The 13,082-nt window shown below is 33.3% G+C and overlaps 1 protein-coding gene across 1 annotated transcript; it reads right to left on the reverse strand.

Moving 5' to 3' along the window:
- Positions 1-251: 251 nt before the first annotated feature.
- LOC149952512 (putative glutamate receptor) lies at positions 252-10,585 on the reverse strand. Its single transcript, XM_090170185.1, has 9 exons — positions 10,518-10,585; positions 10,323-10,444; positions 9,520-9,607; positions 9,305-9,466; positions 8,214-8,337; positions 7,349-7,584; positions 6,480-6,730; positions 4,497-4,781; positions 252-662 (listed from the first exon to the last, which is right to left on the reverse strand). The coding sequence occupies exons 1-8, from the start codon at positions 10,560-10,562 to the stop codon at positions 4,544-4,546; spliced, it is 1,266 nt and encodes a 421-aa protein (XP_090026311.1). The 5' UTR covers positions 10,563-10,585; the 3' UTR covers positions 252-662; positions 4,497-4,543.
- Positions 10,586-13,082: the final 2,497 nt, after the last annotated feature.

Here is a 13,082-nt window from a genome sequence, read left to right on the forward strand (position 1 = left end):
GGTTCTTCAATTGGGGAGGCTCCGATTCATGTTAGACGAATAATTAGGGTAGAATTAAGATATTTTAAGAAACTGAAGTATCGTGAAAAATTGACTGTTTATCCCCCCCTCTCCTAGGTTACATAGGTGAAAATATAGCCGCGAGATTAAATTAAAAAAAAACACCTCTCCGTGGTTTTTATTTCCCTCAGTGTTTAAAAACTATATTCCTTATTAATCTTCAACCAATACCTTTAGAGCGGCTAGGGCGAAATAAACATTTATTTAAAGAAATATTGTAAATAGATGATACAATATATTCCATCAGATTCCCGGCATCGAAAGCGTTTTTGAAGTTGGGGATGAGAAAGAGGAGAAAATTTTCGTGACAGCATGGCTGTCAGCCTCTCCATTTCTAAAATTTAATAGTCAATAAGGTTATTTCTAACGTTTTCCACGTCTTTAATGATTAATTCAATGCCTTTTATTGCAAAGACATATCTAAATTTTCAGTTTAACGAGCATTTTGACAAACGTTTATTTCTGTTACGGTTGATTAACTAAGATGGCTCCACGTGCCACTCGAAGGATTTTGATTTAAACGTGTTATTAATGTTTGTTTCTCAGAGACTGCCCAAATCAGGTCTCTTCGCATTTTCATGTATCAAGCAATTCGGTGTTCCCTAACAAGATAACGTTTAGTTCAGAATTATCGACCACAGTTGACAATAGCTTGCCATTTTTAGACTACACTGCAAATCTTTATGACATCTGAAGAGCGCCTAAAAACATCGGTTGAACATATAAAATGCCTACATATGTCTTACAGATGTTCCTTACGTATGACTTAGATGCTATTTACTTATTTACAAATGCAATACAGATGTTCAACGTGTACTCTGAGTGGTCTAATCCGTACTCTTTATGTCCATAGGACATCTGTTGAACATGGAACATCTATGTTGCATCTAAAGGGTCGTTTAAGGAGCGCCTGTGTTACATATTAATACCAAATAACCTATGTCTTGCCCTCTTGTTGAGATAGCTGACAGCGGTTTTCAAAAAGTAACGGTTCGGTTAGGTCGCGGTAATATCGGACTTTGCCAGAAATTGCCATGCAGATAAAACTATCATCACAACAAATAAGTAAGTAATACTTAAGTAAATAATGAAGTCATTAAAGATGAGTAAATATATGTATTGTATTTTTCATATAAACAAATGGCCTAGGCTTAACTAAATACAAGTTTAAAAAAATGGCACACCTGTAATAGTATTTCACCCTCACTTACCCAATACTGACTAATTATACTTAGAGCAATAATAAGGGTAGTTAAATAATTTTGGATTAAATAGTTTTATTTCTGTGGGAAATTGGCACGAATTAAAGTAATCGCGTTGAACAGAGGTACAGTGTTTTCAAGTTGCTTTTAAATATAGTTGAAAATAGGCATTGTTTTCACTCGTTGATTATGGTAGAGGATGGACAATTTTCATTTGGTAGTTTTTTCAAATTTTAATTTGAAATTTTAATACCCTGCACCTGAAGTCTGAAACGCTTTGTAGGTTAAAAATAAAGTGGTTAAATTTTTTTGGGTTCAATAGTTGTATTTCTGGGTGAAACATTTGCATTTATTAAAGTTATCGTGTTGAACGGAGCTTCAGTGTTTTCAGAATTAAATGTAAGCGAAGTTGCCTTTAAATATAGTTTAAAATAGGCATTGTTAATCTGTGTTCACACATAAATTATGGTAGGATATAGAAAATTTTCATTTAGGCAATTTTTAAATTTGAGTTTAAATTTTGATATTCTGCACAATATATTATCATTTATTTAAAACTCAAATTTTAAAAAGTGGTCTAAATGAAAATTTTCCATTTTTTACCATAACCAATTGGTGAACACAGTCTAACAATTCCTATGTTCATCTATATTTAAAGTCAACTTCACTTACATTTAATTCTCAAAACACTGAAGCTCCGTTCAACACGATAACTTTAATAAATGCAAATTTTTACCAAGAAATACAACTATTTAGCCACTTCATTTTTAACTTACACAGTCTGTCAGACTTGGGGAAGGTTGTTTTAAGTAATGGTTTAAATTGAATGGGGGAAAATTGCTTGAGCTTTGAGATAAGTGATATAGGTAATTTGCTACCAAAATATCAAACTCAAATATTAAAAAGTTGTCTACATCAATATTTTTACTTTTCTAGCAGAATCAATAAGTGAACACCGACTGTTAATGACTATTTTTAACTATACTTAAAGGCAATTTCCATTACGTTTCATTCTGAACACACTGAAGAGTTTTCTACGCATTAACGTTAATTTATGCAAATTTATCACACTGAAGCAGAATTATTGAACTCAAAAACAATTTCATCATTTTAACCTACACAGCAATTCAGACTTGGGGAAGGTTGTGTTTAGTGAGGGTTCAATCACATTTGAAAAAACAATTCTTGAGCTTTTAAATAAGTGATATAGGGTGCAGAGTATTAAAATCTCAACCAAGCTCAAGCTTTTTTTTTTGCCAATTGTAATTGAACCCTCATTAAAAACAACCTTACCCAAGTCTGACTAGCTGTGTAGGTTAAAAAATAAAGCACTAACATATTTTTGGTGAAATATTTGCATTAAAGTTTTGTGTTGAACGCAGATTCAGTGTTTCCAGAACTAAATGTAAGGGAAGTTGCCTTTAAATGTAGTTGAAAATAGGCATTGTTATTATGTGTTCACTCATTGTTTATGGTAGTAGATGGAAATTTTCATTGAAGCTTTCTTCTATGTGATAACCTTTATATATGCAAATTTTAACCCTGAATCGCAATTATTGAACCCAAAACATATTTAACCACTTTTTTTAACCAACGCAACCATAAGCTTCAGTGTTTATAGCCTGAAATTAAAGGGAAATTGCCTTTAAATATAGTTCTTTATTAGTCTGTGAGCACCTATTGTGTAAGGCACCATTTAAAAGAAAAATTAGGATTTTTTTGTTTCGAAATTTTAGCAGTTATTTAAATCTTTTCTCTATTTTGTGCAATTGCATTTAATCATAACTGTTGGAAGACAAAAAACCCGCCTTAAACCCTAGTGCTTAAGGTTCATTTATTAAAATTATTTTATTGTTTAGCTGCAGTACACTAAAGAAGACATTGAAGAGTTTCAATTATAAAACATTTTGGCAGTATTTATTATAATCGAGATTGAAAAATGTTAGTCTGGTAGAATTTATGTAATGTTATATGAACTACTTTTTTAAATACCCAAAAAAGTTAATTTTTTTGAAATTAAAAAAAAGTAAATGTGATTGTAATTTAGCCACTGTAAAAATTGTGAATCTATTTTTAGTAAATTTTGTTAACTTAAGCTGTTTTAATTCTATATAGCTGTAACACGTCTTTGAAATAAATTAGTTCATTCAATAATTTACTTTTATATATTTATATATTGTACAATTAACAACTTGCTTACTGTAATTAACACAGATTCAATGTTTACGATAAAAAACTTCTATGTTTGAATTTCTGCAACCTTTACACCTTTTCTGTAAACAAAGGTGTTGTAATATTTACCAACTTTTTCTGTTAATTTTTTAGATAGACAAAGGTGTGGTAATATTTACATCTTTTATCTGTAATTTTTACAAAAGCAAATCTGTTAAATGAACTAAGGTGTTGAAAAATTTACAACTTTGCATTGGTAATTTTAACAGATGTTGCTCTGCAGAAAAAAACAAAACGTTTGTAAAATTTACTACACATGTTCTGTGAAAAGTACTATTAGTTTTTACTGTAAAAAATACAACCCTTTTACTATTATCCTAAAAAAAACCGAAATAAATGGTAAAATTTACAGAAATATTCTGGCATGAAGTGCTTCCAGAAACTTTCTGTAATTTTAATAGAACCCTTTTCTCTGTGTATTTTTGTTTACTACTATCTGTGAGCCCTGTTTTGTCGTTAAATATCTGGACGACTATAGTGAAATTTGAGCAAGTTTTTTCTATATGTTCATTTGATGTGTCTTCAATTTTTTCGGTCGATGCCAGATGTTATTTAGGCGTAACAGATGCTCTAATTTTGTTACGATCTCGTTCCATAGATGTTACAATAGAACATCTGCAGAAGCACGTAAATTGCACTTCGAGTGCATCTAGAGTATATATATGTTACACATAATTGCATCTGCTGATCACTAAAAGTGCGTATGTTCATGTGTTCAACACGTGTCAGGTGCTCTAATTTTGTTACGGTCTCGTTCTATAGATGTTACAATATGACACCGGCAGAGCACCTAAAATGCTTTTAGTGCACATCAGGAGGACATCTACCGTACACATGATTGCATCTTATGAACACTAAAAATCCATATATGCAAGTGTTTAACATGTGTCAGGTGCTCTAATTTTGTTACGCTCTTTAGGTGTTTTTTAAACGTGCTGTAGGCGTCATAAAGATTTGCAGTGTACCGTCTATTGTATAATCCGCCGGGTATTCAACACTCACTTTACGCATCACTCACTATACACGCCTCGTCCCTTACTATTTAAATTTTAAAGTTTAATCGTGACATAGTTCGCGAATCGTTTGATGAGGCCCGGCAGGAGAACGACGAATCCGGCCAACCAGCCCGCCGCTAAGAGAGAGAATGTGCTCTGAAGATCTCTCAGCCGGATGTATGCGACCTCGTCTCCTTCCGCTGTGGCGTCCTCCATTTTCCTCAGCGTCAGAAGGCACTGCAGCTCTTCCTCCCATTTACACAAACAACCGGATTCTCGGAGACTATCGATTCTATAAATTGGTTAAAATCGTAAAGTGATCCCAGAAACTCAAAACGTTAACACTGAGTTGGAATCTAGATAAACCCCACGGGACTAGTGTTAAGTCTCATACAGTGCACTTTAGGCTGATTGATAAGTGTGGTATTGTTGGTGACCATTTAGTTTGCCCATTTTAGCTTCCGCTTAAGTTAAATGGTTGGGTTAACTTACAATTTCTTGAAGATAATTAACCCAAGTTACTCGATGACCTGTAGCTAGCAACGAGAAGGTGCATGTTAATTGTTTCTGCTCGAAGGAGACTCACCCAATTTGAGCCGCGACGTAATAGCCCCTCTTAAAACGACTTTTCCTTTAAAGTACATTGGTCGTGCTGGACCAGTTGTTTGGCTAGCAAGATCAATCACTTTCTAAAAAACAATCGATATGCTTTATTATTTGTTACTAGCCTCTGCCGTGCATTTTCAATTTGAGATTTTGGAGAGTGTGGATTCAAACTTAGGCTTTTTTGTAGGTTGTTTGAAGAGGCTTGTCTCAGATATTTTATACTGTATTTGTAATCACCTTTGGGCTCAAGTAACAATTGTTACTTCATAAAAACGATACGAATTTAAGACTTAAGCTTTATAAGGTGTTCAAGGATAAAGAAATACGAGGCGTTGAAAACGCGGAATCAATGGAACTAAAATGAAATAATCCGCTACAAAAAGGACTTACCAACGATTCCCTCCCCGGATGATACCATTTTGGTTTCCTGGGACTGCGATTCTACTACGTTTTAAGGCAAGTTAAGCTAATTTTCATTGGTCAAATGTCACGATAAAAGCATGGTTTTAAAATAAAATTTAACGTTGGCTTTAGTTCATCCCTCGAAATACCGTTGTATTCATTTTATTTTCCAGTTTCTTCAATATTTCCTAAAGTTTAAAAATCTTCAGGGTATAACTGTTTCATCACAATTTTTTTTTATTTTAGCTTAAAACGCGGATCTTTTTCGAAAAAAAATGACACATTTTTTCTGATTAGCTATGCTAATGAGGTGAACGTAAAAAAAAGGGTATAAGAAGCAAATATAGACAGTCCTTAGCAGATTTAAGCGCAACTTCTCTAGTCGGTTATTGTTTATTGTATAGTGGGGTGTTGGAGTAGAAATCATTTCGTGTCTCAGTAAGTCGAGGTAGGTTCCATCCCAGAATGTTCTACTAGATTAAAACTCAAAACAAATCATTCTACTTTGAGTTCAAAAGAGTGTAAGGAACTGTTTGCTCGGGGGCTTTGATGGGCTTGCCTCCACTATGCTAGGCATTGAAACTAAGCATTTAAAATTTCCAGCTGACATAGGCCTAAGATGGTGACTTGGGAATTGGCCAAGTGGATGATGATGATTATTTTTATTTTCTATTATTTTGTCACTGAGATTCACGCGGGGTTTATTTGATACTCGCGTGCTTTTATCCTGAGTTTCTGTTTTTGCGATCGTCTTTCGTCATTGCGTGGTTTTCTTCATCATTACGTGGTTTTCGTCATTTTAGATTTAATGGTATTCTCGTATTATTTTCCGAATATAGCTTAGTTTTCTCTTATTCCCCAAAAGCTTGTCGGCTTAACTTCGTCAATTTTTTAGACCCTCAGTTTTTGATAATAGTTCTATTTAAAAGTAACAATTGTCCTACCTTGTGAATATACCAGCAAAGATTCGTTCATAACTTACACCCAATTACACCGATCCTTCCACTTGAAATCCTTCCTGAATCCAAGAGCTATTCTTATGTTGTGTAAATGTTCTTTAATCATCGAGTGTTTGAAGTTCTCGTTGCCAGCGTAACTCAAGTGAAATCTGAATCTTTTACAAGCGGAAAGGATAGTCATTTTCTCTTCGTTGAGACGTGGCAAGTTTCTTAAATCGTATATTATTGGAACGGCCACCTTACGATAAAGATCACCGTACTCGGATGATGAGGGCTGTGTTTTAAATAATTCAAGCGATTCAATCAGAAGAGCATCTAATTAAGGCTTGATATTAGTTTGATATAGGATATATAATATTTATCCCTTTATTGACATATCAAATCTAATGATTCGTATTGTCAGTTACGACCATTTTTAAAGATTAGCTTCATAAAAAGTAGTCGAATGTATTTTGGATAAAAAATATGGCTATCCATGAGTAGCGCATTTTTTTTTCATTGGACTTAATTTCGCGGGCTTAATATAAACATCGTATATTTGGACCCGTAATTAGAGGTATATTTAATTTTTGCAGGAAAATCATTCATTGGTGACTAAAACTCACAAGGCAGTGAAAATTTGTAATACCTCTATAATATTTGAAGAAAACATGACTTTTTTTATATAAGAGAAGTCTTGGGTTTTTTAATTTGTTGTTTTTGATATGAAGTTGTGGCTAAAACGTTCATTTGGCCAGTTGCTTAATTAAATCTAAAATATCTTATACACTTTGGTATGATAACATCTGAAGACTACAAAACCAGTTTTAGTGCCAAAACTATTTTAATAAGCTACTGATGAAGATGGCCAGCATTTTATCTTTACAAATAATAAATAAATAAGGTTTCATACCAAATTTTTAACGTAATTTTCAATGAAGGTCCCCTTAAACACTCCAATTCGCAGTAACCCTTTCCGAAATAAAATGGCCAATTTCGGTAGCGAGTCAATCTGATCCCTGCGGGTAACACTGGTCGACGCCGTTAACAGGTCGCCATAAAATATCGCTAAGATCGTCAGTGCGAATAACCAACAAGAGAGCGGAACTGTTGTCGACAGCCGCTTGCCGGGAATTCGTGTAATTGAACCTGTAGTGCCCAAAAACATAGACTGTAACGAACGAAAGAATTAAAATTTACCCCTGCAATGGAAGTGGACTAGTAGTAAAGATTTCTAAAACCCAAAGTTACTTTGTAATAAGTACATCGACAAGGTATTTCTTTTGTAGAACATACAAGAGGAGTAATAGCTGAAAATTTTCCGGAAAAACCGAGGCATTTTTTCTGGAAAAATATCCGTATTTTCACAAAAAAGATGAAATCAAGTTTTCATTCCATGATTAGACAAATATATTGTTTTAAAATTTAAATAAAGTGAAATTTTCGCATAATTGTTTCGAATCTGAAAGTAAAACTAAACCTCTAGACTAGTTTAAGCTGATTAACAATGTAACACTATTAATGTTTCGTATAATGTTTACTGATATTAGACATTTTATATCGATAAAAAGATTAAAAAAAAATTAAAACCCTTAAAATTATTTATTTTTTATTTTTTATTTTTCCGATTCTCGGAAATGTTTCCGCTTTTTATTTTACCGGTAAATTAACAAAACAAAGTAGTAATTAATATTGATGTTTTCGGGAAAAAAACAAGTTATTGATATACTGTAATCGTTGTCTCAGTTGTTCTTTTGTATAATTTAAAAAGTACTAACCTTGGCCAGATAAAACTCCTATGACGTACCAAGGCTCCCAAGATTGGTCAGGAAAGAGATCAAAGGTTAAACCTAGCATCAAGAGAGTTATTGTGAAGATAAGCGATATGAATACCAGCCACGCCTGATAAATATAAAACCGTTTTGAAATTATTTACTCCAAATATTTTTAGAAACCAGTGCCATGTATTAAAACGGAAAAATAAGTTAACTTAAGTTAAACGTAAATTTTATTTTAACTCGAAATATATCTTCGTTTAAGGCATCTGATGTTATTCACTTGAATAAGGTACTTTCACCACAGTTCACCAATCATGTGCATTTTAAAATTATTGTTTTGAAATAAATACTGGTTCTACAAACTATCTAAAATTCCGTTAAGTTTTTGAAACAATGTTTTAAAAACAAATCGTGCTAAAGAAATAAAACAATTTCTTGGCTTTCAAAAATAATAGATTTGGAAATACAAGACACTTAATTAAAATACAAACATTGTGCAACATATATGCCCTAAGTCTGGCACGAGCTTAAAGTATCCTGTTTGGTAAACACGTTTTATTGTGGCTTCGGTTCTATTTCACTAGAAGACCTTTGGGAATTCGTATTAGATTTACGAAAATCTTTAAAATTCAAAAGGACCTACTCAGGTTTTAAATCACACCCAATACAAAATGGCTTTCAACTCAGACCCTTCTGTTTTAGTATTTTTGGTGTGCCATGACTCGGGTTAAATTATTAGATTTTATATCGTTAAACTCTTTTTAGGACCTTCTATAACGATATCAATTTACATACGATTGTTTCATACATTGACGGACTACAGTCATAGCTAACAGTAGGTGGATCATTAAGCTCGTTCCAAAATAAAAAAAACGTAATCATTGAAAATTTAAAACCCCACATTGAAGCAATCATTATAGACTCGTCCCACCAGCCAAATATCTCACTCCACTCACACATGGCTCATAAATTTTATCAAACTTAACAACGCTTTGTGCCATTGATCTTGCTGCATTAACTCGGCCCATATCGGATTTTGAGGTCTAGTCTTTTATTCTGAAACTGTTTCTTCAGACGTTTTTGACACTTACAGTTTTTTGAAAAGGACTAAGGAAAAGCACGGTCACGTTTCTTGATGGAGTTTGGGGGCCAACGAAGAAATTCAATGTATCATCGCAGTACGAGGTGCTGAAATCCATCACAGTTCGCCTCTGATAAGTGTCCACTAGGCCCGATATCGTTACATCCATTTCCTAAATTTAAAAGTTGTGATATTTAAACTTGATTATAATATCAAGAACGATACCTTGGTAGCCAGTCGTCCGACGATACCTGTCCATGATTTATTGGGTAGAATTGCACCATATCCAGATTTAATTTCGTATAGGCTGTATCTAAAATAAAAATTTAATCAGGTGAAATCTGTGGATACGGCCATTTTTATTATTTATTGCATTATAATAATGTCTGATAATATTACTCATTGAACTTTAATCTAATCTTTTTACACTGTTTCCTTTACTTCGAGCTATGTCCGAATAATTACTGTCTTCAGTAGTGGAAGCGAGGAACAGTGATTTATCGTGCAGTTCCAGAGTAAAAAGTATTAGAGTTTGTTATTTTAAGAAATCAATTAATTCTGAAGTTTGAGTCGAATATAATAAAACCCTAGCTATTGCATCACCACTTCTAACGACTCATTTTTTTTCTGGATTTTTAACCGCCTTCGCGTGTAGGGCAACGTGGGGTTTTAACAAACGCACTTGTTCTTAAGAAGATATATAAAGATTGATAACCTACAAAGACTAAACGATTGCTGACCAAGTTTTAAAATGTCGTTAAGAGTTTAAAAGTTACACGGAGAAAAAAAGAACACAGGCTCCTATTTATGTAAAACGGTTAAACTGTGAAACCTGTTTTTGATTATTGAAAAATTCAAATCGAATGTAGTTAATAATCCAAATCGTCAGACCAAGAAATGCGGTCAGTAAAAACAGGGGAGAAAAATGGCAAGAATCAGTCATGAATTCCGCAGTCTGGCTCATCATAAAATTATTCAACGTGATGTGAAGTATATTTTTAGTCGTATTTTTTAAAAAACAAGCTTACGTGAAATTAAGAGTAGAGGACAGAACATTGAGTAGCTTCGATTCGATTCCGCTATGTTTATAAACTTTCTGAAGTGTGCCATCGACGACTTTTTCGACGACCTCGGCTTTGAACAATACTGACTTTAGTTTAAAAATAAGATTTATAATTTATAGATTTCGTAAATTATTTCAATTTTCAATAGTAAGATCTTACTTTAAAAAATGCAATTTTGATGTTTAGATTTTCCTGTTGTAACATTTTCAACTATTCACTAATAATCCTTTAAAATGATAACGATTATAAAAAGCTAATTTTTATAGTTAATAAATAAAACGTTTCTGTTTAATGGTCTTCAATTGGATGTAAGCTTTGGTACAACAGAACAAAAACTACTGTAAGTAATAAGTAAATAATCGAAAATTCTAACAGTGGTCAAGTTGGCTCATTATTAGATAAATTACTCTTTTACGTAATTTAAGACCAAATTATTTTACAAACAATTATAACAAATGCTCATTAGTTTAATTTTACCGCAGGAATTAAGCATAATTACCTGAACTTAAGCTCCCTACTTTTCTAAGTACCTACGTATAGACGTTTCAATCTACATGGTGTTTTTATTGGTCAGACAACTGACTTTTTACGAAAACTACTCAAGATTATCTTTTCTCTGCATGGATAAGCGGATTATAGATAACTTTTATGGAAACCTGAAAGATTTTTATAGATACCGTCTAACCCCTCCGTCGCCATATTGTAGAGCCAAGACCCATTCTATAGATCCGTCTTTTTATAGATAACTTTAGCTAATTCTATGAACCCATTTTATTGAACCTCCTAATCTGTATCGAACTATTTAGCCATTTTCCTATTATTCGGAACCCTTTAGTATGGATACCTAAAAAATGTCTTCATTTTATACAACCTATAAGAAGATATGTTTTTGGAGAGAAAAAAAAACAATACAGTTATTATACTTAATCAACAGGGATTACATTGAACATGAAGTCTTGAGTTATAATGTAACCGATATACAGGAATTTTACAATCACCGTGTATATCTGGGTGGGTGTGGGTGTGTCTGTCTGTTCTTCGCTGTGAACGCGTTCGCAGGGTAAAAGTCCAAAACACGTTACCAGGTCAAAGTCGAAAAACCGTGTTTACAGTTTAAAGGGTGGCAAAACCACCGTGTGACGGTGATCGTTAACGGATAAATATGCGGTTGGGTTCGGTTTTTTTTTCGATTACGTTCACCGTCGCGACGGTTTCAACTCAGTTTTATTGGAAAGTTTGTTATTGTAATTTTTGTGTAGTGTGTTATGACGGTTGAGGGTGTTGAGTTGGTTGCGGGTGTTGAGTCGGTTGTGGGTGCTGAGTTGGTTGTGTTAGCGTTATGACGGTTGGGGGGGGTGGTTTCTTACCAACTTCTTTTAATTGACTTTTGGGACGGACTGAGTGCTGAGGGTTACGTTAAACGTCTCAAGGTTTAAATGACAGGGTTTCCACCAATTGTCCACGGTATTCGTATTAGTACCAATTTAAGATCGCATCGGACGGGATTTGAACCCGAGCCCTCGTGCGTGACAGGCGAGTGTTCTACCACAGAACCACCGATACGCTTCATTGAAAATTATTAGCTCACCTTAAGAGGAAGAGTATATTAATAGTTTTTAAAGTCTACATTGTTTTACGTATGAAATTTTAAAGGTCAAATTTTGTTTTAGCGCAGACAGCAGAGATAAGAGGGTATGAGGGTAGAATCCGTGGGCCTCCACTTAGTTTTTTGTCTATCGGTACTTTTGAACCAATAAGTGTCATTTATGAGAACAATTTCAAGTGGTATACAACGCGCTTTTTTTCGTTTTGCTTACTTTACTCGGAACTTCGCAATTTATTTTCCGTGTTTTTTTGTCAGCTTTAAATGTGTGATACATTTTCATTAATGTGGTTACGTTGGTTTTATATTTTGAGATATTCGCTGTTGTTTAGCCTTCACTAAGTGTTTTTTTGTGTGCGTTATAAGCCGGGAATTGTTAATGGTAAGGTGTTTTTTCAATTACAATTTTCATAACCGTATTAGGATTGACATTTTTTGGTTTTCTAAGTATTAGAATTACCTTGTTGTTAGATTGGGATATTATTATATATTTTATTGCATATTTCTGTTAATACAGTGTTTATTACTGTGTGTATTTAGATTTAACTGATTCCTTAGTATTTTAATGAACTTGTTACTTAGTTGGGTTATTATTTTATATTTTCTATTGGTTACTTTTCTTGTTTGTTGATAATGTGGGGGATAATTCATGTGTACGATTTTTTATTTGCATGGATTTTTATCCGCTTCGTTGGGTTGTCGTCATGAGCCCACGCAGTTTTTATTACTGCTTTTACTTATGGTTTTGGTTTTCGCTTTAACTTTGGTTTTTCCATATAAATGTGATTGTTCAAGACCTATAATACAATGAGTTGTTTTTCTTTGTGAAATAGTTCCTTGCAAGTATATTTTACGTTTCGTGAGTGTTCTAATTATTTTAAATTTTCTTTGTACATTTCTCATTTTGTTGCTTTGGTAATTTAATAACGTTTTTGGTCTAAAGTTGGTTTTTTATTCTATTGATGTTGGAAATTTGTTTAATGCAATAACATTTGTAATATTTATAATAAAAATAAAAATAATCTGCTAGTTGGGACGCTTTTGATGGAGAAATATCATTGAGTACCGTGTTCAGTAGTTAATACACCCAAGGGCCAGTTCTTCCGAGGAGAGGTATATTT

Source organism: Leiobunum rupestre, chromosome 3 (assembly GCF_980474605.1).
Source record: "Leiobunum rupestre chromosome 3, qqLeiRupe1.1.hap1, whole genome shotgun sequence".
NCBI lineage: Eukaryota > Metazoa > Arthropoda > Arachnida > Opiliones > Sclerosomatidae > Leiobunum > Leiobunum rupestre.